This window comes from Saccostrea cucullata, unplaced genomic scaffold (assembly GCF_032062105.1).
Source record: "Saccostrea cucullata isolate Sc308-1 unplaced genomic scaffold, CSIRO_AGI_Scuc_v1 ctg19, whole genome shotgun sequence".
In the NCBI taxonomy this organism is placed as follows: domain Eukaryota; kingdom Metazoa; phylum Mollusca; class Bivalvia; order Ostreida; family Ostreidae; genus Saccostrea; species Saccostrea cuccullata.
The window spans coordinates 437364-464725 of record NW_026940018.1 but is presented as its reverse complement, the minus strand read 5'-3'; the positions used below and the strand labels follow the sequence as shown (position 1 = coordinate 464725).

The 27362-nt window shown below is 34.1% G+C and overlaps 2 protein-coding genes across 5 annotated transcripts; one reads left to right on the top strand and one right to left on the bottom strand.

The window, feature by feature from the left end:
* The first annotated feature begins 1766 nt into the window (after positions 1-1766).
* LOC134254549 (uncharacterized) lies at positions 1767-16190 on the top strand. Of its 4 annotated transcripts, none has more exons than XM_062737077.1 (15): positions 1767-2056; positions 9796-10540; positions 10818-10887; positions 11241-11321; positions 11582-11675; positions 11865-12089; positions 12323-12495; positions 12789-12874; positions 13704-13742; positions 14500-14616; positions 14740-14855; positions 15220-15505; positions 15630-15713; positions 15806-15887; positions 16012-16190. In XM_062737077.1, exons 1-15 carry the CDS (start codon positions 1887-1889, stop codon positions 16131-16133), a joined length of 2490 nt encoding a protein of 829 aa, XP_062593061.1. In that variant the 5' UTR covers positions 1767-1886; the 3' UTR covers positions 16134-16190. The 4 variants fall into 4 exon arrangements, with proteins under 4 accessions (XP_062593061.1, XP_062593062.1, XP_062593063.1 ...); XM_062737078.1 differs by lacking the exon at positions 13704-13742 and adding an exon at positions 13082-13117; XM_062737080.1 differs by lacking the exon at positions 1767-2056 and adding an exon at positions 5173-5906.
* LOC134254551 (sodium-dependent neutral amino acid transporter B(0)AT3-like) lies at positions 16174-27064 on the bottom strand. The gene is made up of 11 exons (XM_062737081.1): positions 26685-27064; positions 25024-25140; positions 23376-23680; positions 23033-23194; positions 22593-22703; positions 21866-22067; positions 18671-18777; positions 18239-18440; positions 17733-17892; positions 17204-17366; positions 16174-16763 (listed from the first exon to the last, which is right to left on the bottom strand). The coding sequence occupies exons 1-11, from the start codon at positions 26911-26913 to the stop codon at positions 16530-16532; spliced, it is 1992 nt and encodes a 663-aa protein (XP_062593065.1). The 5' UTR covers positions 26914-27064; the 3' UTR covers positions 16174-16529.
* Positions 27065-27362: the final 298 nt, after the last annotated feature.

Genomic DNA, 27362 nt, shown 5'->3' with positions numbered 1-27362 from the left:
TTGTACATTGATTTAATAATTACATGTAGTTCTATGAAACCTTTATTACTTGGTGCTGGAATCATTCCAAATAAACTTTTTTTGTAAAAATTGGAATTTTGTTGAATTTTAAATTGATTTTTCCGGTGCCCAAAGTTTTATATTACTGCAAGCTTTATTTAAAAAATACACATGCACTAGAGCTAATGTCTCTTCAACGTCTTTTTGGTTTTCTTTTTCGAGATTCATCAAAATAATCTTTCCCGGTATTTTATATTTGGTTACTTCCTGGCACAAGTGAACATGTAGATCGAGCACCTTTTCATAAAACGTGCAAAAAGTAAACTTGAAATTTGCGGAAAAATTGTTGGTGCACCGCTAAACATTATATGTCGTTTTCTATCTTGACATTTTCTCACCATTTAAAGAATTTGTTATATATAATCCACAAATACCCCCAAAGGACACATAAAATGTTTTATAAGTACATAAAAACACGGAGATATCCCACAGCGGTGAAGAGTTACCTGTTCGTATCTGTCGAAAATTAGTATTGCTCGGAACGTATAAGGACAATCCGTGTGGGGTCGTATGAGAGACCAAATGTGTTGTACAGGTTGGTAAACGAAGGGCGTGCTTGACTTCAACAGTATTTAAAACCCTTCCTAGTGCACTGCCTGATCCGTATTGACAAATCCCTCCAAGTAATTGCAGAAATGTGTAAAAACAATCGAACACGCCGATTATGGCTAATCACTTATCTGCCTTAAGACTGTTCCGAGGGTTTTAACTAGCTTTGAAAAAGGCAAACATGTTCGAATCCTTTAATTGCAAAAGGTGACCCGAAGTCTCTTTTATCGCATAAGGGTTATAAATTAAGGTGTCGATACTAAGTCTATATTCACACTACCAGCAATGTTGCCAATAAGAATTCGATTTGATGTCACTGAGGAACAATAAATTCCGTATGCTCAACAACTCATTTTATCTTTAATGACCATCTGGTTAGAGAAATACGTCCATATATTTAGGATAAACCTTGAAAAGAGTCATTTGTTGGATGTTTATCTCTAACTAAAAGCAATATGTCTAAAAATTCAAAGGATGTTTTAGGCAAACGGTTTAGGCGCAGGGGTTCGGCTACAAGCCGTCTACAAAACTTGAACAATGTACAGGCTGAAATGCGAGAGTGGATCAAGACCTTGAGCCGAAACAGGCAAGTAAAACAGTACTGTCAGTGGAAATATGCAAGTAAGACTTTAGTCGAAAACAGGCAAGTAAAACCGTCATTCGAAACAGGCAGGTTAAACCATTAGTCAAATACTAGTAGACAAGAAGGGTCAAGGTTAGGGTCAGTCGAAAAAGGCAAGAGGTCGGATTCGAAAACATTGTTTTTCTCCGTTAGTCGGAAAGGCCCGAGAAGTTGCAACATTCGAAACAGGCAAGCAGCTGGCAATTTGAGTTATCGGTACCTGTTACCTTATGTAATTCCTGCGGTTTGAACATGTTTTGTATAGGTATGTTGTGTAAGAAGTCAAAGTGAATACAACTGGTAGATAATTCTTCGATTTAAAGGTTTTGAACAATACAGTCAATTAGCCTAACACATCGTGAAGTTTAAGCTATAGGCAGGGACGGGAGAAATAATCTGCAATGGTATTTACTTGGTATTTAATTTGAAAGTACTAGACACTTTGGACAAGATCAGATTTAGTTTATCCAAACTCGTACAAAACGCGATAATCTTGTTAGTGTCCATTTAAACTGACACGTTTATTGTTACGGAAAACAGGTTGTTGCGTCATTAAACTGACTAAAATTGGTTTTCTAAACAACAGTCCTTGAAGCAGTGAAAATCAGTACATTCCGTAAAATTCTACAATTACTATTAGGACCAAAAAATAACGATGGGATGGGATACAGACACCACTGGTGTATCAAATGACGAAGATGAGGGAGGAACTCGATTTAATTTAACTCGGACTGTACCCTCGAGCTTCCGACAGCTCTCCCTCGTGTCGAAAGCATTTCATCGAATATATGTGGGATCCAAAACTCTGAAAGCTGCCAACATTTCGTAAGTTTTCATACCTTTTATAGTTTTTTTCCCAATATCGTTTCAGTTGCATAAAATATGGTACGATGCAATATGTTTTTTTCTCCGAAGCCTATACGTATAGTTGAATACCTTTAAACATGTTGCTGTATGGATAGCATTTCTACATATTTATATTGTCTGATACTTTTATCTTTTTCAAATTCCTTGATAAGTTTTTTTTTCTCTTTTCACAATGGTGATCATGTGCGTATATTGACAGGAAAGGGGGAGGGTTTGTTTCGGACCCCCCTCCTTAAACTTTTTAGTTATTTAAAGTATACATGTACTGAAACAAATTAGTGAATGCTCGATCCTTTCAAGAAAATGTGAACTACCACACCACCTCCACCTTTAAGTTTGGTTTTTTCTAGCTGCAGATCTGTAGCGTTATGGTTTTATATATTTGTCTTTGACCATAACGCTACAGATTATATCCTGTAATATATAATTACGCAAAAAAGGTTATCTCTTTATCATGCAATTTACGGCGCAATATTTTTTGCGCGCTTTTAATGACTGGTAAGAAGGGGGGGGGGTCGGACAAATTACAGAATATCAACCCCCTTCTTTTCCCAGACATTCTGTAATGTTCATTGAAACCACTTTCAAGCACTGGTCAATCAACTACCTTTCACTCCCTAATTCTAGACACATTCTGTAGCCAATATGTATATTTTATCCACCTTTCAACCATTTGTAGTTGTCTCTACAGGCAATAAAGTCCCTAGAAGTGAATTTTCAGCAATCTAACAAGTAATTTTATTCAAGCGATTTTATCACTTGTAGAGACGAGTATAAAGGGTTGGGAGGTGTATAAAACATACATATTGGCTACAGAATGTGTCTAGAATTAGGGAGTGAAAGGTAGTTGATTGACCAATGCTTGAAAGTGGAGAAAAAAAAATATTGCGCCGTAAATTGCACCTTTTTTGCATTACAGGATCTGTAGCGTTATGGTCAAAGACAAATATATGAAACCATAACGCTACAGATCTGCAGCTAGGTTTTTTCCACCTCCAGGAATGGCTAAGTTGCATTATTTTATTTTTTTCGAAGAAATATCTTATTTTGATATATTTGAAAAGAAGCGTCAATATTTTTTTTTACATGTCAAGGAATTAAATTTCTGGATCCGCGCCTGATGTTAATGTATTTTTTATAAAAATTGGAAATGCACATTTGAAAACGTACGTCACAATAGAATTTTAACGTTCTTTTCTGACGTCACTAAATGCCTCAACATAATCAAAATGATGTAAAGAAAAACATGGTCCAATAGAATGTAAGTAGGTAAAACTTTTTAGAATTATGGACGAAAGTAAAGAAGTTTGCCTGTATAACAGGGAATGATATATTGATTACAAGAGTCACCAAAGAGAAAGTGTGCGCACAGGCGCCGTATTGCTACGCAAGGATCTTACGTCCCAACTGAATGCCGCTGGAAAGTAGGATATTAAAAAATTGAATGCACGTAAGAATAGTAATGAATCTTCCTCAGGTTTAAAGTTTTACACTTTTCGGCCCATGGACATCTTTAATCTGTTATCTAATTTAATTTTTTTATTGTGACTGTTACATGGGACCATTTTTTGTTCTTTCCTCGGGTTTAAGGTACTGTAGATGATCAAATTTTCACAGGACCTTTTTTGCAAAATGGGCATTTCGTGTTTATAAGCAAGACCTAAATTGCGCAAAAGAGCTAATCGAAAAATAAATTTTCGCGAGCATTTACTTTCGTTTAATTACACGCAAATAAAATTCTAGCAAAGTAAAAGTTAACAGTATTGGCAATTTTTAGTTTGATTTATCCATTTATAGCTAAAAAAAATTTGGTTCAGCCATTTAAACCATTCAATAAATCCAATCTTTGTATTTGTAGTTTGGACTGCAGTTAATCGACGATAGCATCTGTACTTCAATTTAATGAAACACTATAAAAATGGGTACCTGAAGTAAGACTCTTCAGGAAAAAATGCGTTGAATCAGCAGATGAATTAAGGGTAGAACCAAGCTTTTCTCTATTGACTTCAACAATCCAGGATTGTAGACCTTTCAGCTTAATTAATTGTACAATCTTGTTCTACAAGAGGTATTGATGTAGAAAGGCAATACTTGGTCTTTAGTGTATTCAATTTTGTGTATGAATGAGGAAAAATGAGTTTTAATTTCCTCCTTTACACTCGATGAAGTGAACATTCAAAAGGGGGGATTTTCTAGCAAATGATTTTTCAAAACACGATTGCTGTGACTGTTTTGTTGCACTGTAAATAGAATGAATGTTAACAGTTCTATTTTGCGTTCTTTTCGGGTCATGCAGAGTCGTGGTTTTGTTCAATTCCAAATAAATTTTGTTTTGAGAAAAAAAAACCGGGTCTGCAAGAAATGACAAACGTACGTCATTGTAGCTGCAGAACTGTAGCTCTCCGTCGTTGCTACCCATGAACTCCTTAACACTTGTAGGTTTCACATGCTATAACTTTAATCCAAGACTGTAGGTTTCACATGCTAAATCCAAGACAAAAATAGGGATATTCGGGACATGTTATCTGATTTTTAACATGCCATTTTGTCTTTCAGTTTCTTATTTGCCCCCTCGGTCAACATGTTACTCTTAAATGCAACAAGTATTATTTTTCTGTTTTAACTGCTCGTGGCAGTGGCTCGTGTAGTATGCACATGTCAATATTGATGTTCTAAACACTGTTTGAATATGAATTTAAGTATTTAAACAAAAAATACTCAGATGCGTTTTCTGACCGTATTGTGACATGCATTCAACTATCAAGCGCTCGTGGAAGCGATCTTCGCTGACCACTGCACAGAAGACATCGATCCCGTGTGAATTACAGTAATTTAGCCTAGTATTTAAATAATAAAATGGCTTTAAGTGAGGTTGTGGGTGAATATTTAATGTAGTTAGACGAGAGATAAGCCTTTCTTTTCATTAAGGACAATATTGATGTTATGACTCCCATTGCTACAATACAATCCTTCGTTAAAATGCGCATTCAAAGCTTAAAAGCGACATCGTTTCCTCTATTTATTATTTTCTTTTAAACGAACTTAACTTCACTGTATAGGGGTGTTTGAGCAGGGGTAAAGGTACTTAACAGGATTAATTCTTTCTTATCGATGATTTTTAAGTTAACAGATAGTTTATTGATGACATTTAGAAAACCATTTATGCTGAGATAATATCTATGTATACCTAAAGAGTACCTGCTTTTATGGAGGGAAAACAGTTTTTAATTTTAAAAACGCAGGGCGCATCCAGTGACGGAACTAATGAGTCGATCAAGAGAATCGTTTTCCAATATTCTTACTTATACAATTCTTTTATGGACTAAATGTTTTAAATAACATTGACGGCATCGAGGGTTTATCAATCGAATCATCTATCAGGAGTATTCTTACAAAAGGAAGTGTATTGAAATCCGTGAAGGCATTAGCGGGCTCTGATTACATCCGATCTCCAATGGATTTGTAAATCATCAAAATTGTGACATATATCTCGGTTGCTGCACGATTTTTAATTACTTCTCATTTTTCGTTGGGTTTGGACTCTAATGCATGTTCTAACATCGATTTGGAAGTCAGGCCATATTCATAAAAAAGGGAAATGTAATACACTTCCACAAGCATTTCTCCATTTACTTTTTTCCCTTAATGACAAAGACGTGGATTTAGCTCTAAGTAGCTGAGGACATTAATAGAGAAATATAAAGACGCAGTATAAGATATATTGGGATCGTTACCCTGGCAACAGTTACTAATTGTAACATATTATCGGATTCCGAGTAATGGATCAGGAAAACGAAGACGAGTCGGGGTAGGTCTACGCTTTTCTAATCTATTTGTAACAGTTCGTTTCAAAAAATCAAATTTCTTGCTGAAAAAAGGCGAAGACACAGGACGCTAAATTTTCCTGAAATTAAATAAGGTTTTTGGATATTTGTCTAATAGAGGTTTGAAAATTGAAGGAACCATTTTAGATATGTCTTCATAATTATGTTGTTTTGTTTTTCTGAGTAAAACGTGTTGCTGTAAGAATTCATTAGACATAAGGATGAAATTTGACTCTAGAGACATGACTTGGAATGAATTAGAAATTTCAGATCGTGCTTACTAAAATATCATGTATGTAGACTGTCATTTTTGTCATGTTGCAGTTAACACGTCTGAAGATAAACGTCATGAAAATTGTTATGTTGTCTTTTCCTATGAGCTACAAAAGCTCTCTCTCTCTCTCTCTCTCTCTCTCTCGATTGAACTATTGCCCACCACATTTTAAAGTCAACTCGTCCTTGATGAAAAGTTTAAAGATATGACGTTCCGACTATTGTTTCTCCTCCTTGAAAAGAAAAGAGAAAATCTATTAATCATGTTTTTATTTAAACAAATCCATTTCTTGTATTGACAAAGCATTATAGTTCGGAAAAATCTCCAAACTTCCGCAAACACTTACTTCAACTTTATTAGAATCTCGGACACGTTATACATATTTACCTAAAGATTCTCCACAAGCAAAGCGTATCGATAAAGTACAATTTTCAATATACAATCTATAAAATAAAATACCGACAAAATATTCGTCTGTTTTAAACAAATATACTGTCTCCGGGGTCCCTCTCCAGTGTACTTAAGAATCCCGAGTATTTGTTGGATTGAAGTCTTGAAGCATCCTTCACGAGACTATTGGTTGTCTGAGTAGAGCGACCTTTATTGTCCGTCTTTTGTGTTATATAGACTTGTAGGTGTTCCGCCTTCATAATATTGTCTACAATGGAATCGTCGTACGGGTCATAACATCACGAAATCACTTCAGTTGACAGTTCCTATATTCCCTAAAACACCCTGTAGAGGGAATATCTCCGTTCATGGGATTAATAAAAATGCCATGGTTTAAAAAAAAAATACCGAGTACAATTACTCTTCAAGTTTATTAGACAAAGAACCTATGTTTAACTTATGACCAAAGTTGTTCATCTAAATTTGTAGCACTATTCCTTCTACATGTGTATGTATTTTTACAAATTGTCTCTTGCACACAATACCATTTATCAGTTTCGGAAAACGAAAAGCAAAACAATGCATGTACAAGCGGGCTCAATCCTTTGAGTTTTTAGTAACATGGATTGAAGCTTTTCTGTTGTCCAAAATTGCAATAATGTTATTTTGAAATTAGGCCTATCATAAATTCACCTGTAACAATTATACTGCTTATTATTTTAATGATTAATGAAAAAAATAGGCCCTTATCAATCCTGTTTCCAAATGTTTCATTCATTTTGCAACGATTTCGAATAAGGAATCTCTGATCTTAGAAGACGACCATTTGGTCCCGACGATTTTAGTTGAGTTAGAATATTTATTTACATGCCAATGCAGGACAGACAAATTACGATGTATAAATTTCTTTTTCTTCCTACTGAAGAAAAAATACAAGCAAACGTAAATAAAGAAGAGGGACTGACAAATTCCAAAACTTTATTTCGGGGGGGGGGGGTTGAGTTAGGAAACATGTGGCTCTAGACAAGGAAAGTTTATTTATTTTCTTGACAGATGAGGATTGATTTTTATTTTATTTTTCAACATTTCTGAATTATTTACAAAATTTGCTCATCCCCTTTCAAAATCAATGATAATCACCTTAGACAAAAATTTTCAATTAACAGTTAAAAACTTAAGAACTTTCTATCTGTACAAAGTTTTGTAGCCTTTATAGGAATCCAATCCTTTATCAACTGAAAAGCCCTCTTCAGGATAAAACCATTTGACGGTGTGTCAATTCCTGCATCCCGTGTGATCTGCTTTAACTGTCTACTCCCAATATATCAAAGTTCCAAATTTTTAAATCACACCATTCGAAAATTGGAGATAAGATCATTTTCACTCTATCGTCTTGAGATTTAATTATGAAACTTAATTGCAATCTAGACATACAAATAACATGGTATTACCTCCAGAATACATTCTCGACAATGTATGAAATTCTGGGGTCTTTAAATTTTGTAAGTGTAATTTTTATCTGCTGAGATTTAATTAAATGTCTTTTGAAGTGCCATATTTACACTTCTATTAGATTTGATTGTCGTATAGATTTTTTGAGGTGCAATACGAGGGGGCGAAAGCATAAAGTAAAGCTGAAATCTTATACATAAGTGTTGGCAATGACCATAATGACTTCGTAGATATCAGATATCATGGACATTATAAGAGTCCAAACAATCGGGTCGATACGTCTTATAGATCTCAAATGCATCTCAAATACATCTCAGATCAAAGTACTTCAGACCCAGGCACGTGCAAACATTCTCAATTGAGTGATATGGCCGATCAATTGACAACTTTATTTTGACTTGAAATGCATTGCTTTCTTAATCCTCTTCAATCTATTTTAGTTTGGAGAAAATCACTTTTTTTGTAGGGAGTCTTAAGTTTGCCTTTGCTCACAATTTTTACCTTTGAAAGATTTATTTACTTTTGTCAGAGAATTGGAGGAAATAAACCCCAGTGCATGAATTGCAATTTTTCTTCATTTTCAGTTTTGATAATTTCGAAATTCATTGCATTCTCCAACCATTAATTTAGATCTTAAAATATTTTTTTAAAATGTGGCAACGATTTTTAATTCCATTTTCGGTATTCACAACCTTATAAAAAGCAACGGAAAAAGAAAGTATTAAGGAGTAAACAAAAGGTAAATTGAAATTGAAAACACGTGTATACAATGTAGGTATTGTACGTGTATTTATTTACGATATCGATGATATATAGTTTCGCTCTTTGTAAAAGTTAAATGAAGTTCTAGTAATTTCAATTTCTCATCATAGTTAAATCTGGAGGAAAAATTCAATATTGTGTGAACAATGCGTACTTATCAATGATAAATGATGCCAGGGGAACACAGTGTTAAGAAAGTAATCCTGAAATGGTATCAGATAATATAAACTCTTTTGTTACTAGTTAAGGTACGCAAACTTTCATTCCGATCCGACAATAAAACATGCATTTCAATACTCAGAGCGATATTTAAATGAAAACTTTCGTTATTTATGGCCAGAGTAAATCATTTTCTCTTTACACATGCTTTTATTATGAGACAGATCATCGAATGTCTGTTTTTGTGCACTTTCTATTTATATCCTTTACATTCAAACGTTTTATGTACCTTAAAATTTATTTTGCATTTGCTTTTAGAACATGTAAGTATATAATGGGGTATTTTTTGTGTAAATATTTTAATTTTATATGCAATTTTGATAGGAAAATTTATTTCATAAAGATTTGAAAGATTATGTTCATTTCAAATTAAGGAAACGAATTCCAATAAAAAAGATTTGTACCTGTAGGGAATTTTGCTTATTAATCAAACATGCGAACTTCAAAGCTAAAAGCTTAATATTTATTCGTGCATTAATGACATTGTATCAAGAAATACTGATTTTAGAGCATTGTAATGCGATATTTGCTTGGCTTGTTGACATAGTTATGGAAACCAATTTATTGTCAACAAAGACTTCATTATCGGAAAGGCACTGTACTTGTTTTATGTTTAATCGAGTAGTATGATTAAGCAAGACTTCTTGATTAAACCGGAGTGGCCAAAGTTCATTACTTGCGAGTTGCTTTTTCCTTAGACTTTTTTTAGACAGCTCCCTGGGGTCTTAACTTAATTTCGTCTTTTGAATTTTATATAAAATGTCTCTTTCTTTAAGGAGGATGCTAACAGTGGTTAAGGATGCCACAGACACCAAAAAATTCTACGAGACAACGGAAAGAAACAGACAATATGACGGCGTGGAAGGAAAAGATGAAAAAGATCTCCCGCCGGTGTTCAACAAAAGGCTGTTCGTCACTCAGGGAGCAGTCATTATCACAAAGGAAGCGAGGCGCATCATGACCCGAAATGCTAGCTGCTCCCCGGATGAAGATCCAACTTTATCTAAGTCAGAAATGTTGACGATGCGTTCAGTTGTTGATGGATTGAAGTTGATTCACAAAGGACAGGATTATATTAAAAATGTCTTGTCTCGGTGTGTGACTTTGGAAACATATAATGCATTTCAATATGTTAAGAAAAAATCTTGGGAGGACACGTTGTCTTGTTACTACATAGTCCACGGTGCTGTGGAAGTGACGTATGATATGTCTGCTGCTGGAAACTCCTCTTCTCGGAACGTTTATCAACCAAATATCATCTATAGTCATGGGACTGCGGAATACCTCGGGATTGTTAGTGCTGAGGGGCGTGACGAAGACATCGCACCTCCTGCTACTGTGTATACGAAGGAATTGTGTGAATTTATTCGTATAGACAGAGACAGATTTCATAGACTGATTGAAATTGAGGAATCTTTATTGATGAACGAAATAAAGCAATATTATAAATCAGGGTCTAGCATTCTTTCAATACTCTCCGAAGACGTACAAGCCAGAATCCTTCCAATGATCCAAAAGCACGTAAGATAATAACTATATAAACCGTTTTACATTTTAAAATTTACTTTTTGATATATTTTTTAAAGTTTTTATTTTCGAGTTTTGGAACAAATTCAGTTCTACTAATACATGTACATTGCAAACGAATGTACATGTATTTGATTATCAAACGCACCATTGCATTATTTTTGCCAAAAAAAAAAAATACAGTATCTCTCTCTCTCTCTCTCTCTCTCTCTCTCCATATCTACCTTCTACACGAAGGATTCAGTTTTGACTCTTTCATCTTATGTGACAGGAGTACCCCCCAAATAAAACACTGATAGAACAAGGCGAGGAGACGGAATATCTTTACGTCATGGTATCTGGTAAGTAGAATAACTTAGATATAACGGCGCACTCAAAGCTTCACGCCAGCAAAACACCTTAAAGATTAAAAGATTTTATGGCTTTGCTTTTTGGTGCAACCTTTGTTGAATAAAAAGGGATGGAAATGCAATTAAATTGTCAGCAGGGGATGCTCACTCCTTCATGGCATCTGATCCCACCTCTGATGTTTTAGAGGTTCCTGTTTTCTCTGCTCCTGATATGTATTGTTTGAATTGTAATTTAGGTTTAAATTCCGTTCCTTCACTCCCTCCAACTTCAATGCGACGGAATAACAAGAATGCACCAGAAAAATTAAATTCATCATACTAAGACTGACTGTTTTTATTTCAAGGTCGTGTGCAGTGCTATAGAGAGGTGTACATCCCAGAGGCGGATCGGAACATTGTGTTCTATATCTGCTGCAGGGAGAAAGGTGTTTATCGTAGTTTTTGTTTTCCTCTCCCTTCTTCATAGGCTGATATTGATTGTTTTAAGATTTCTCTTCTTAAAATACGCATTGAAAAATTTTTAAAAACAAATTATATTGATTTCTCTTCCGGATATTTCATTGTACATGTGTATAATTATAATGAGTTGGTTTTAAATTAAGAATTTATTGTTTCATCATGAAGATATCTCCTACTAGTAAGTGTACCCCTTTCTCTGAGAATTAATTGAATTATATACTGACAGATGACTATTTTGGAGAGGAAGGTGTACTGGACCATGATGGTAGTTACTGTAGAATCACAACCACTAGTCACACTATCTGTTACAGGTTTCACAGGTAGGTTGGATATTTTATGCACACATAAACAGAGTTAAGCAAGCTAAACTCTGAATTCGATCTAATAAGGTGTACACAGTAAAAAAATATGACCTGAATGTGATATTTTTTTTTATAACAGATAGTCTGACGGAATGTTTTTATCAAGGATAGGGGAAATGAAAATAACATTTTTTTTCTTTTGTCCAGAACTGCGCTAAAAGTGGTCAATTTTGAGAAATTGGAGCGAATTCTCCAAGAGAACCGCCATGATTTTGTGGACGAGGACGAACTCCGAGATCGGGGTTATAAGAACCACATCTGGAACAACTACAAACACAACAAAGTAAAAGAGTCCCTGAAAGAGAAAGGGAAGCTAAAGTACATGTGTAAAATGAGAGAGCACCCAGTAGCAGACAGGCCTCCGAGCGAAGAGTGAGAGATTCTTTACTTATTGCATAATTATTCTTCAAGTTCAAAAGTTTTAGCTTGAAATTATAAGGGAACTTGAAGAAGAGATTTTAAGAAGTTACATAATGAAAACCATAAAAGCATAAAACTGTCAAAAGAGACGTTAAAATTCAATACCAAGTTAAGATGTCTGGATTTGAAGTTTTAATAAATATATTTGGCTTTAAGATAAATGATGTAATATTTGGACTCTTTAGGGAGCAAATGACGGAGAATATGTATGGGTTTGTCCTCAAAGGAAGCAGCTTTGATCCACCCAAAGTTCGAACTTTGTCTTGTCATTCGATGTCTCGACCCCACACCGCCCCGCACGTTCTCATCAACGGGAAGTCGTCAGGGGCGGTGGGGGATGACAGTGAAAGCGATTCAGGTAACTGAGTTTAGTTGATAATATAATTCCAATCTTAGTGAAATGTTTCGATGCCCTTTACGTACGAAATAGATACTTATGGAGATAACAGTGTACGGATTAATTTAAATTGTTATCATTTATAATATTATTAATTATTATGATTATAATTGATGCCCGATTTGATCTTAGAAATGTGCCAAGTTTCGTTACTTTTTTTTATTCGATGCAGTGTTTTCAGGTAAAATGATTATATAAGTATTTATCACATAACTAAAGCAATTCTAAATTTGGTTCCTTCCCTTTGTGCACAGATTCAGAGTCTTCCGATGAAGAAACTAAAAATAGACAACTCATGACGTCAGAGTTAGCAAAAACCTTGGATCAACTTTGCACAAAGGTAAAATTCTACTTTTTAATTTCACAATTATAAAATTGTTCATGGCATCTTAAGAACCATTACGAAAAACTGTTAATATACAATTAATTCTGCACTCAAAAACATAAACAAGTGTATTTAAAGTTATTAATCCTTATATTCAATTCCTTGATATTCGAAGTTGGAATATCTTTAATTGTCATAATTTGTTGGCTTTATTGCAAACAGGAGGAAAAAATTATTTTTCTTAAACATATAAAGAAGGTAACAATTACACAAAAAATGGATACATCATATGCACTTAGAATTGCTTTGAAAACTGTTTATGTATATATGTTTTTATTTGCAAATATGTTGTGGTAGTCATTGTACATATATGTATGTATTTCATATATTCGGTGTATAGAATTCTCATGATATTGTGCATGAAGGGACTTCTTCAACAAGATATTTAGCTAATCTCTTACTGAGAATTGTATGAATAAACTCTGCATGTTGACAATATTTAATATTATATAGATAATTAAATAAACTAGTTTCGCAATTATATATGCATGTGAAAGAACTGGGGGCATTCCATGTTAGCATTTAGAAAAAAAACTGGCAATGCATATATCTCTATCTAGTCATTTGATATACTAGTACATATAATTTATTACTTTTTTAAGTTTATATTGTTGCAAACTTCAGTTCTTAAAATCCAAAAAGTTTCTTTTCGAACACTCTTTTCACTATATCGAATATCAGAAGAAACTTATTACAATACAGTCTATTCAACCAGATCTGTTTATTAAAAATCATGTATTTCTGAATTTTTTTCTGAGATAATATGTGTTTGTATGATGTTTAGAAAACTTCTTCAACAAAGAAGGGACGGAAAACGGAAGCAGTGCGTAAAGTTACCTCCCCTTATGACCTTTGCCCTCTCTGATTGCTGTGTGTTGTGTTTCTCTGTTTTCCCAAAAAATCCATAAAATAAAGATCTGTTCTCTCTTTCTATAATCGGAAAAAAATATCAAAGAGCTGTAGATGTCATATCTAGTAGAAATAACGAAATAAATTTATCCGCCAACGGAAAAAACCATTTAATGTTAAGAAAGTTTGAAGTCTTTCATAAATAATAAACATTAGTCCATTAGCCAAGGCAGGTTATAAATACTGAAAATTTAAATTGAAAATATTCTTAGTTAATCCTGATATTTTTACGTTCTTCCCAAATACCATGTTGTTTAAAATTCATCTTTCTGAATGTTAGTGGATTGTTGTAACATCCTTGAATTTTTCCATTATATTTCAGGATATCTCACAGAGGCCTCTATAAACTTGAAATCCTTGTTATCATAATCAATTAGACTTACTAACAATAAAATAGTCTATAGCTTGTCATATATATAAATGACACGCCAAAAGCAAAATGTTTATTGCATGACTGCTACATGTATTATTACTAACATGTTCAAAGATAGAAAGTGATCTTCAACATATATACTATAGTAGTAAATTTTATATTAACAACGTTAAACTCTTTTCATTCATTTACATTTTAAAACATTTTTTGTCATCCATAATATATATTTTTCGAAATATATATAGTAAAGGGGTCTCCATTTATGATTCAAAGATGTATGCAATAATTTTTATTCTAGAATTTAGATGCCGACAATATCATGAACATCTTGGACGATAACAGCGAAATAGGACGCCATTTAAAGAAGGCATGGGAAACTCAAGAGGTCGAACAGCCGGAAAAAGACTCTTTTATGGTATGCCAAATCAGAATCGTTATCAAAGGAAAAACATTTATATGTCAGATATATTTAATTTCTAAGAAATCCAAATGAGAAAAACTGAAAGGCAAGTTCAAAAGATATTTTTTTTTAATGTAGAAAAATGGAATTCTTGCCATAATGGGATCAGATGATATTGTACGTAAAGCAATGGCGATGGCAGAAAAAGAAGTTTCGCATCAGAGGCGGCGAAGATCTACCAAAAATGAAGAAGAGTAAATGTTCTATATAAAAGGAATATATAAGCGTTCTAAAGTTAGAATTTACTGGATGGAGATAAATTAGCAATTTACGCAACTTTATCCATGAAGTACATACAAAATTTTAAGCAAAATAATGCTAATATTATTATTATCAAGTTAATATTGTATTTTCCCTAAAATATAACATATAATTCAGTTATTTTATATTCAGTTATTTTATAAGTACAGAAAAAGAAAACAAATACATGCATCGAACTGTATAATACAATTTAATGTAAACCTAAGAGTCATTGACAGATTAACATATTGATATCACCTTTCAAAAGACGAGTTTTCTTCGATTTTTGTTCTTATTAATTTAATCATTGACATTTAGATGGAACACAGTAGTTCACGCAGAAAACAACCAGGCTAAGTTTCTGATAGCTGCCAATAAACTGAGGATAAATATTCTACGTAAAAATTTAGCGGCCATTGAAAAGGAGCGGAAGTTAAACGTTCAAAAAAGAGTCCGCATTAACAGGAAGCCGTACGTGACAAGTATAAAAGAAAACGTACAGGATACTAAAGCAGAACCATTAAAAGATAGTCCAAAGAAAAAGTTTTTTCCTGATAGTTTAAACGGACCAAGTCGTATATTACAGGAAGATGTAGAAAGAGAAGTAATATTTATATAATTTCAAAACAAGTTCTTTGAATGATAAATACTGTACATTTTTAATGATAATTTTAATAATAATTTATAATTTATATTAAAAGATATTTTAAGTAATTTTTCAATTTTAGGACAAATCGAATTTGTTTACCGCAAGATCCCAGAAAAGATGGAGGCCTTCCACAGTTAATAACGATACAAGCATACAAAATCAAGTAAAGCATTTCAATCCTACAATCATGCATGTCTCTGTGAAAATAAATTGGTGAGGTAATTTAGAATGTATATAATAAATTCTGTTTTATAGGTAAAAATCGGCAGACCAAGAAGTGCCATAGTCACGCACAGAGAAGCAATTGCATATAATGACAAACAACAAAAAATCAAATGTAAGTAGCCATATGCGTACTATTTCCAAAATGAAGTGAACAGTCATATTTTATTCACAAGTTTCTAAAAACCCTTTTTGCAAAAAATAAAAATATAACAAAAAATTCTGATTGTTTTTTGTAGACCATGGAAATAGTAGAATTTTGTACAACAGTACTGCCAATATATCTGCCGTCCCAGATAAGGGATCCCCTTCACGTCCAAACAGTTCTAGAAGTATCAGAAGTCGGTTGTCAAGCTCATAATACACTAACATATTGTTAACTTATCTTTGTTGATAAATAAAAACATTCATTACTAAATGGCCTTTGACTGTTGTAGTGTTCAAATCCATTGTTAACTCTTTGAAGATTATTGTCTTTCCAATGCACAGTCATTACACATACCTGGTATACAACGTGCATGTAATTTTATAAACTAAAAATGTTCACTTAGGACCCTTTTACTATTTTTTTCGTATTCATCCTTGTTGTGTTTCAGTGTCTGGCACTATTGTAACCTCATTCTAAGTACTACTACTTTGGAAGTTTACATCTGGTCATGAGAACAACCGTGCAAATATTCGCGTAACGTTGCTCTCTGAATAGTCCTATATTCACTGGTGACAACAACATATTTTTTTCTATACTATTCCTATATTCCTACTCTCTAAATCCAAACAGAATATGTTCTAGTTTGCTACTGATATGTGGTTGATATTGTCTCTCCTCCGCCAGCTCTTCCTCCGGGAAGTAGGCCGGAACTTCCTCTTTCCAGTCTATAAGTCGGAAGTATTTCACTATGGCCACCAGCGGAATCCAGAGCACGGACGATAAGATCAGAAGAACCGCTATCACCTGGCACCACCAGGGCCACGGCACCACTTCTGTGTACCCCTACAAATTAATCACGTAAATCAATTAATTTCCGAGTAATGAAATAGAAAAAAAATGTTTTTCATACAATAACTTTTATGTTTGTTATAACTACAAACTCTGATGAAAAACAGCAGGATAGTGACTCGGGTGGGTATCGTGGCCTATGGATCTTCTGCTCTACCACAGAAACATCCTTTTAAAGACAAACAGTTCTGATTTTTGATATGTGAATAGCATGTTGATTCGCGTATTTCTCTGGTCACTTGAATGGAATGCTATTGATATCAAATCAATTTGCAGCACCCTTTCCATCTTTCTTTAACATGACCCTTTACTTAAATTGGAAGCTAATGATACCGGTAAATCGTATCCGCCAGGCCATCAAATTTGAATCTTTCTTTCTACTGATGTCTAAGCTTCTTATACTAATTGCACTTTAGAAAAAATTAAAACGATACCTTTAATGAGTTCCACACTTCATAACTGACTCCTTTTGAGAAAATTTCTATAAGACTTGCAACAAAAATAACGATCATAGCAACTGGGCCTATAAACCGCCAACACAGTAACCAAAAATATCCGGGGCGACTTCCGATCATCAGTTCTATATCGTTGCATAACCTTTAAAATAAAACAAAAACATACTGAATATAAAATTTTAACCTTACCTTTTAATAAACGAAACCATTTTGAGATATTTTGACATCAATATAATTTTAGGCTACCAATTTAGTTTTTGCTTCTAATTTTAGAAACGTTTGCTCTAAAAATATTACAAGGCTCTTAGATGTTTCCAGATATTGAACTTACAAACTCTTGTGTGTTAGACATTGTAAATTAACAGAAATCAGTGTTTCCAAAAAGACAACTACATTAATGATCTTATTTAGGAAAATATTGAGGATAAAACGATACCTGGCACGATACTTTAGTCTATTATACACGTAACTTGCATTCCGTACAAGCAATCTTGATTGCAGTAATTACCTTTGAAGACCATATATGTAAGACATTGCTAAAAATTCTAAGAATGCTATAATCAGCAATGGTATATTGGCTGAGAAGGAATCAAAGAGACTGAAGACGTAAGATCCGGTACTGGTGGCGAAACACAGCGAGATCAGGAAAGATACCAGACAGACAATACCTGGAATAATAAAAAAAAACCCAGACAATTTCAATTACAAAGTAATTAAGGAATGAAAGTTAAAATATCGAAAGTAGGTCACAGACGTTAGGCTTATCTTATAATGTCATTACTCTTCGAAAATATACACGATTATCTTTTACAGTAATAATTTGGAGAATATGACGTGGTATTAAAATACCCCCGGTAGGACATTGCAGATACGTGTAATAGATGAATAACTCACACTTATAATATTTACATGTAGTGTTTTAAATGTTCAAATTGGAAAAGATTGAACGTTTTGTTACAAAAGAAAATATCAATTTTGTCAACTTGGAAATTGTTCTGATACAAAGTTACAAACCACACAGTATTTCTTTTCTGAGTTTTGGAAACAGCATCATGTCATTGATAGACGTTAAAGCGCCCTCTAGTGTACCAAACATGCTGTCCAATCCTAGCGTGAAGAGCATGAGGAAGAACAGTACAGACCAGAGAGGGGCGATAGGGAACTGGTTGATGGCTTCTGTAAAAGCTATAAAAGCTAGTCCTGTACCAGATCCCGACTGCAATGGAGAAATATCATAAAGCATCTTTAGCTTCAAAGACTTGAGAAAAGGAAAATCTTGCGAAAGAATAACGGACACTAAAACAACCATATCAATCATATCTTAGTTGGTTGGAAAAAAATAGAGATATGTTTAATCTCGGTTTACTTATTTCTTTGTAAATCATACCTATATCTTTGTAATTATATGGAAGTATATTTATAGGTCTATGCGAGAGGAAAAAATACCTCTGAAATAATGGTTTTGAAATCACAAACTGTATTTGTTCCATTTTCCAATGTTGTATTCTCGTCTTTTGCTAGACAATCTTCGTATGCCATAGTTGCTTTAAAACCTAGAAAAACAATATTAGGAACATGATCTATCTGATTTTAACGCGTTTGATAATAAAGTGTTTTACTGGCCGTTATTGATAATTTGTCATTCTAGAGGTAGTGTTGTAGTGCACATTAAACGGGGTGTAATTTAAAACGCAGCCGATAAGCCGTTAATTGACGCAGGCGCAGTATTAAAAATCACGACACTTCCTGTATTTCCGTACCATTTTAACATTTTTTTTCGCACCATAACAGCAGGTAACAACAAGTTTTTCAATAATATTAAAATTGTTATTTTTGGAAAGTAAAGAGCCAGTCAGTGGTGAATCTCTCGAGACATTACCGAGCACAGGAAAATTGTGATCAATGAAAGTGTTCTCTGGGGATTTTTTTGTCAAATAAATTAAGAAACCAATCACTGTCATTGTTATACTCGGACAAACACATGTCTCAACTAGCTGGTTAAAGACGAATTTATTCCATAAGTTGAATACAATGAGAAATATAAACTGTGCAGTATTTGCTCAGATTCTGGTTTTGACGAGAAGTGTCCATATGTATTTACATAAATTATAAAGACATGCCAAATTTGAAAGATTGACAAAATTGTCTCCATCTAATACGACACGTATTTATATCAGTATAAATCAAACAATTTATGACTAAAATAGTCGAGCATGTACGAGTATCAAGGTCAAACATATATGTAGTTTTACTCAACAAAAAGTAGAGCACTGAAGTTTTTAATCATGTCTAGACATTTTCTGACACAGAATTCCATCTTTTATTGAAGACGAAATCAATCGCACCCATAACACTCTAATTTTCCACAGCATGCAAACCTTAAACGTTAATTTACTAATGATTTATAACTCTGTTCAGTTTTTTTAAAATCAATCACTTTGAAGAAAAAGACGGCAGTTTGTGGGTTAATTATGTTCCCCAAACGAAGTTGGGGAACATATTGTTTTTACTCTGTTTCTTATTATTATTATTCTTATTATTTTTCTTCCTGGGAAAATCTTGTCCGCGAGTGATCTTGTAAACTACACATCCGACTTAGGTGAAACCTTTTTAGGGTAAGTAGGCATGTTATGTAGATTTGCGGAATCAAGGTCATTTTGCGCGCACGTGCTTGCAAGAGCGCGCACGTGCAAAACTTAAAATGACCAATTTATAATTGATATAACCGTAACTTTTCTATTTTTTGACGAAATGTTTTGAAACTCATAATGTAAGGATATATGAGTAGTATGCACAAGATGACATGGTCAAAATAGCAAGATCGCATGCGCATGCACGTGCACTTCGCTCTGATTGGCTGAAACTACAGTCTCAAAATCTTTCTTGTTTTTTGATAAAATCATTTGAAATTTTGAACATAGTCATACATTAGGGAGGTTACAGCCTGTTATATAAGAATTGTCATGAAAGCATGTGCATGCACGTGTGCTTGCAAGAGCTGGCACGTGCAACACGAGGAATGTCCAATATAATTGATACAGACGTAACTATTTAAATTATTGATGATATGCTTTGAAACTCATATTATAAGTATATATTAGAAGCATAGACAAGATGACATGGTCAAAAAAGCAAGATCTCACGCGCATGCACGTGCGCTTCGCTCTGATTGTCTGAAACTAAAGTCTCAAAATCTTTCTTGTTTTTTGACGAAATCCTTTGAAATTTTAAACATAGACATGTATTAGGATATCCTACAAAAAATATATAGCAATTATCATGAAATTGCATGCATGCACGTGCGCTGCAATCTGATTTTCTTATGCTTTAAATAGCTATAACTCCCTTGGTTTTCAACCAAACAGGATGGAATTTGGAACATAGATAGATATAGTGGACTTCTACAAGAAGGTATGGTCTCCATGCACATGCATGCATGTGCATGTACGTATGCTGCAATCTGATTGGCTGAAACTTTAAACAGCTATAACTCCCTTGGTTTTCAACCAAACGGGGTGGGATTTGGAACATAGATAGATGTAATGAACTTCTACAAGAAGGTATGGTCACCATGCTCATGTATGCACGTGCGTGCACGTGAAATGGGTAAAATCAAAAATACACTTGAATGAGCGTTTTTTAATATACTTTTGAATTAAATACTTAAATATTTAGCATATTAAAATATATAGATTGTGTAGACAATATGATATGGTCATTACGCAAATGCATTCGCGTGCGCAAGCGTGCAATGATAAAAATTGGATGAACATGATACACTTTTGGGTAAATGTTGTTAAAATCTCCAATGCATAGAGTTTGTCTTATTTAATTACGCTTACAGGGAATATTACTATAAAAGGGAGTTGGGGAGCGTTTGGGGAACATCTGTAACGGTCCCCGTTACAATTAGCACTAGTTGTGATTGATATACACCTCAATTCATTCTTTGAACAAATTGATTATTACACAGTCATCACTTTCTTCCGAACTTATACGTTTGAGTAAATGCAACCACTGCTTGTTTGTGGTTTCAGATGAATGTGTAAAAGAGATGCATCCGAGAATTTGTTGTGCCTCCCTAATCAAAGATTCGGAGGGTATTTTTTGTCCAGACCGCCCTTCCAGCTGTTCGTCTGTTGGTCTGTCTAGCTGTCTGTTTGCACGCAAAAACTGTATTCTTGCCCACAAGTTTTGACTGGTTGGAACTTAGAGCTATAGCTTTCATATTTTCAAAAAACCGTGTTTCTTGTGACAAGACCTTTCTTTGGGTACAAGCAAATTCGACTTTTTGATCTGGAATTGTGGTCCACTTTTGCAAGAATTTACCAAACTTTAACCTTGGCCATATCTTTCGAACGGCTGGTGCTTTGGCTTTCTTGCTTGTTTCACGGGCTTTTGAGACAAGATCTTTCTTGTGATTTTTTTTTACACTGGGCCAAGAGTTTGACTTGCTTTTGAGAAACTTTATCCTTTGTCATAAGCTGTCGTATGGGGACATTGGTGTATCTTGTTTACAGTCAAAAACTTCAAAATTGTACAAGAAACGCGAAAACGTTGCAATTTTCATAAAAAAAGCAATTTTCAACAAAATTACCAGTAGATTTTTTTGATAGATTAAATTAAATTAAAAATAATTACCTAAGACTGAAAAGACGACACAGGCTGTAAATATGGAGGTGAAGAAGTCCGCGATGGTGACAATCAGGGCCTCACGGACGAAGTTATTCCTGATCGGGTTATAGGAAGACAGGGCAATCAGACACCCAAAGGCTAAACCAAAGGAGTAGAAGATCTGTGTAGCCGCATCTAGCCACACCTCAGGCTCAAATAGCTTCCCCCACTGTCAATCAAAATATACATACTAGTACACGTCAAAAGTAAGGTGTATCCTTAATCAAATATAGTTCATTTTATGAAACATGGTTATAACAAACAGTGTTCAAACTCACAAAAGCCCATTGAAACAATGCAGTTCAGGAGCAGAACTGACATGGACCACCAAAAACATCAGAGGTGGGATCAGGTGCCTTAAAGGAAAAAGCATCCTCTGCCGACCGGTCCCACCCAAATTAATTAAATTAAGAGTGATCTATTTCATTTTTGATATTCATATCATTTCGGATGAAATTCCTCATTAAATACTTCTTCACTTTATTAAGCACAATTTTCATACAAATTATAATATATATTATTTTATGTTATTACGTACTTTGAAGAATACGATTTGGTTATAATAACTGAACATGACACGATGTTTTTCTGAAGTGTACAAAGAATAACAATGTAAAGAATGGACGATAATCGGTTAAAGCAGATTCTGAGAATAAGGCAACTATGTGTTAATTTTGGTAATTGGATTGAATACCTCTGGGACAAATAAATGTTCTAGTCCTCTCTCAAATCCATGTAATGTAATTCCTCGGAAGAAAAATATAATAAGGACGAGATAGGGAAAGGTCGCTGTGACATACACAACCTGTAAGGAAAAAATTGGTCATCAACTGTTATTAGACATTTTTGATATTTAATTTCAGGTATTATAAATGTTCTATCTTCAGTGAATTCGAACAAAAAACTATCATATAATATATACGGTATGCACATTGTGAAATAATACTTTATTCTTATTTTAGGCGCCTTTTTGGTCTTTAATTTGAAAATTTATTGATTTCACTTGGAAGCTAAAACATTTATTGAGTTTGTTTTTGGTCAATCACAATTTAAATAGGCTGGAATTGCGGTACATGGTAATCTGTTCATTTTTTTTTTAAATTGTTCATGAATTTGTATGACGGAATTGCCTACTTTTCCGGATGACTTGATCCCTTTGATCATACACAGGTACACAATGATCCAAGCGGCCAGGAGGGAGAGCGCCAATTTCCAGTTTATAACGCTCACTGACTCTATGGAAGGTGCTATGTTCAGAGTTTCACGGTACCAGAAATAAGTCGTTGGACCACTTCTCTTATCGAAATAAGCAAAACTATATTTTCATACATTGAAAATCTACCATCTTTTTCTTGCTTCTCTCTAATTATAAATTTTAATTTTATTTAAATGAATAACTTTGATAAAGCTTCAAAAAGTGCACTTTGAAATGCAAAACTGAATCGCAAACAAAGAGGGGGAAAATCTAGCTATGCACCTCACATTCTGGTTCTTTGATTGAAGAATTTCCCATCTGAACCATTGGGCATTCCGACCAAGGTAGAGGGCTCTGGAAACTTTGAACCAAATATATGATGCACCATGCCATTATTGTATTGTAATAAAGCGCCACATTGAAGGAGACCGCAGCCGAAGCCAAACCTAGGCCCTGTAGATAAGGGGACACTTGATTCCAAGAACCGACTGATCCTTTGCGCAGGCGCTGTCCAATGGCAAGTTCTAGATAAAACAGCGGAATTCCTTCTATGGCTAACATTACTGCATAGGGAATCAGAAAAGCTCCTAAAATAAAATCGAACAATTTAAGTTTTGTACTACATGTACATGTACATGTTTATAAATAATATCCAAAATTGTTGTATATCTGTACATTTTTATTAAAGGGGAAGCTGTTAAGGTAAAAAAAAAAAAGAAAGTCTTGGATAGTATAAAATTGACAACTTTTATGAAAATAAATGCTCTCATCACTATGCTTATTGAAGTCACATTTGTGAAATCCTAAATTTAGATACCTACACCAAAGAAACACCAGGGATTGCCAACAATATATGCGAAAAAAAGTAAGGTAAGATATAAAATTCAGTGTAAAAGCTCAAGGAAAACCTTTTTTTTTTTTTTTTTGCAATTTAAGAGTTTCTGTTTTTTGACCTTTTGACCTCAAAATCAATATAAGTCTTCTTTATGTAGTAGGGAGTAGTGAAATAAAATTCAATGCAAAGCTCAAAAGCCTTTTAGGCAACGCACGGAAACGAAAATTTTTCCAAATAGACATAATGGCAGACATAGAAAAACCAAAGAGTCATGCATTTGTACACCCATTCTCAGTGAAAGTGAAGAAAACAATTTTGTTGCACTGTAAATCGATTTAAGAAAGAGAAAGAGAGATACTGAATACAATCTTTATCCAAAAAAAACAAAAAACAACAACAACACATATTTCACAATTCATCCAAACAGAAAAGATATCACCATTCGAATTTAATTATTTGAGAACAATCGAGTTTCCTTTTGTCAGATTAGAGACCTTGGTTGATGAATGACTCTCAGATATAACACTCGTCTTATAATCTTGTCAAGGGCAGAGACATCACAATCGGCTTTAAAGCATCTCTCGTCGTTCAGTGGATGTTTGAAGTTTGATTTTGAGACTTTTCATTTGTTGATTTATCGGGCTTTTAAATTGTATTTTAGATTGTTAGAACTGTAAGATTAATGTTAAGAATTAACGTCGCGTTGTCGAATTCCTTTGTAGGCAGTGATGATTGGTCCTTCGGATGAGACCGTTTAAACCATGATCCTGTGTTGCAGCCATGTTCTGGCACGAAAAAGATATCTTACTCAATGTCCCTGAATGCCAATTGTATAGGTCTAAAATTTGCAGTCCTCAACCGGCGTGGCATCTCTATTTGTGTGAAAAGTTCTCGAAAGGGACTTTAAAGAAAACAAAACAAACAAATGGCATCGTGTTGTTATGTAATAATTTTTTCCTCCATCCTAACACCCCCTCTATCGACTGGAGTCAAAAAAGGGAGGAAAATGTAGAATCAAATTAAAACTGAAAGACGACTTTTAGACGATCATTGTGCTACTTTGTGTTCAATAATTCATCTTAAATTTGTCCTTACCTCCACCATTTTTCTGGGTCAGATAAGGAAACCTCCAGACATTACCCAACCCCACGGCGTACCCAACCAGGGATAACAGGAACTCCGCCCGGCTGTCCCACGACTCTCTCTCCTCCCCTGAAAAAAAATTACTATCCAGAACAGATGCTATACAATATTTATTTTCTATGTCCTTCGCCAGCGAAGGAAAACATATACACAGGTCCCGTATTTGGTGTTAGCTTTAACATTTTCTTTTCAAAAAAGAAAAACAACAACAAACAAACAACAACAACCGAAACAAATTTCAGGTAAATGTATGTTTTATTCTAGACCATCTGACGGGTTCTTTTTCTACCAAACCCTGTTACATTTAAAGCAATAACCAACTCATCAAAGTGGAGCAGATATGCGATGAGAAATATTTCTTTGGATATATCAAGGTTTGGAAAACGACCATTTTAAACCTTTGAAGAGTCAGTTAGTATATCGCCTTGTCCGTCCGTTTGTCTGTCTGTTTGCTCGTAATAATTTTAACCTTGCTGATTACAATTGATTGGGTGGAGCTAGGACTTTCATATTTCACAAGTGTACGCCTTGTGACAAGGCCTTTCTTTGGGTACCAAGAGATGCATACCTTGAAGTTTGCCCAACTTTTAAAAAAAAAATCAAACTTTAATCTTGTCATTTGTGTTAAAGGACATTTACTCTTCACACTGTGTATTCATTGTGACAAAACTTTTTAAGTAATATAGATATTTTGATCTTGACCTAAAAGTTTTTTAAGCTTCATCTTGACCTTATCTTTTGAACTGTTTGGAGTATTTAGCAAAATCCAATCAAAATCCAAGGTCAGGTCAAGAGGTCAATTATATTGGTACCCAAAAGAAGGTCTTATGACAAGGAATACACTTCTGAAATATTTGTGAAATACGAAAGCTCCAGCCAATCAAAAGTTATCAGGAAGGTTAAAGTTTTTGCGTACACACAGACAAACTGACAGACAGACGGGGCAAAAAGGATATACCCCTGAAACTTCATAAAAAACATAAAAAAGAGAAGATTATTCAACTGTGATGGTTTAGAAATGTGATTTTTCCAGGTCTATAGAAAACTCTATTCATTCCTGTCTCCGACTGTCGATGGTTTTTTTTATAACCTAAAACAAATCAATGTCTGCTCCAAGAGTGCGAAAACATGAGAAACTTTCGTCCACAACACTAAATGCAAGTCACGCAATAAAGCTTTATATATGGGAAAAAAATCTCTCATCATTTACGTAGTATCCATAAACATAAGGTCCCCAGTAGTTTTATCTCTGAGATTCTCGTCCGTTTTATATTGCAGACAGGGGTGAATCGTTACATTTCAGTCTCTTGTGGAAACATTTATATACTGAATAAGTGATATCAATCCAGAGTGAAATAAAATAAATTATTTAGATTTCTTAATCGATATTTCTTAGAAAAATTATTTATAGAATTGTACCATTTACTTTGCGCGTATCTCATTCATATACATTATATATAAATGGTCATTATTTCTTTTGAATTAAACTTTAGTATGCATTATCTTTTTCTGTTTCAATGTTTTAAAAAGCGGTGGAAAAGTGAATTCAGCTTTTTAAATGTAATTAATTGTAAATTATTAGTGAAAAATGATGTAAATCTCTAAATACTTACCAGTGTGTCTGCTGATTTTCTTTTCAAGATCAATTCGCAGCAGATTTGCCGTAGAAGCTACCGGTCCTGCTTCCGGTCCAATACTTAAGGTACTTCCGTATGAAGGTTCGGAACTGGGTACTTGAAGACTTTTATGTTCCTCGCCTCCAACTGGGGATAATTTGTCTGGGGATTCACTTTCTTCCAAAAGACTACCCATTTCAATCCTGTCCCTCTTGGGTCTCTCCATACCTCCAAGATTGTTTTCCAAATTTAGAAACACGTATTTGCATAGAAAACAATATTGAAACTGAAAAGATTCCCGGGATCACGACCAATCGATGACGACCCTTTCGCCCGTCCGCTAGGCGGCGTTCATTCATGTAACATTTGAAACCACGGATGATTCTTTACATTTTGACAGATCCACCTTAAATTTAGATTGATGAAAATATCCAATTCCATGATATATTAAAAAAAAAACTCTTTATATCATTTTATTTGTGGGTGGGACTCTATCGCAATTATAATTGATTTTCTTAATTGGTTGACAACCGATTCCTCCTTTTATTTATCTCATTTCGTGGCTTTCCCAACTAGAACATAAATCAAAAAGTAGGGATGTTAACGAATAGTCGACTATTCAACCATCAGTCGAATGGACCGACGATCGAATAATGAAACGACATTCGAATATCA

Coding starts and splice junctions, on each gene's coding strand:
- LOC134254549 (XM_062737077.1), top strand. CDS start 1,887: ATGGGATGGGATACAGACACCACTGGTGTATCAAATGACGAAGATGAG. Junction 10,541..10,817: donor TTCCAATGATCCAAAAGCAC/GTAAGATAATAA, acceptor CTTATGTGACAG/GAGTACCCCCCAAATAAAAC. Junction 12,090..12,322: donor GACAGGCCTCCGAGCGAAGA/GTGAGAGATTCT, acceptor TGGACTCTTTAG/GGAGCAAATGACGGAGAATA.
- LOC134254551 (XM_062737081.1), bottom strand. CDS start 26,913: ATGGAGAGACCCAAGAGGGACAGGATTGAAATGGGTAGTCTTTTGGAA. Junction 25,141..26,684: donor GAAAATCAGCAGACACACTG/GTAAGTATTTAG, acceptor ATTTTTTTTCAG/GGGAGGAGAGAGAGTCGTGG. Junction 23,195..23,375: donor TCAAAGAACCAGAATGTGAG/GTGCATAGCTAG, acceptor TATTTCGATAAG/AGAAGTGGTCCAACGACTTA.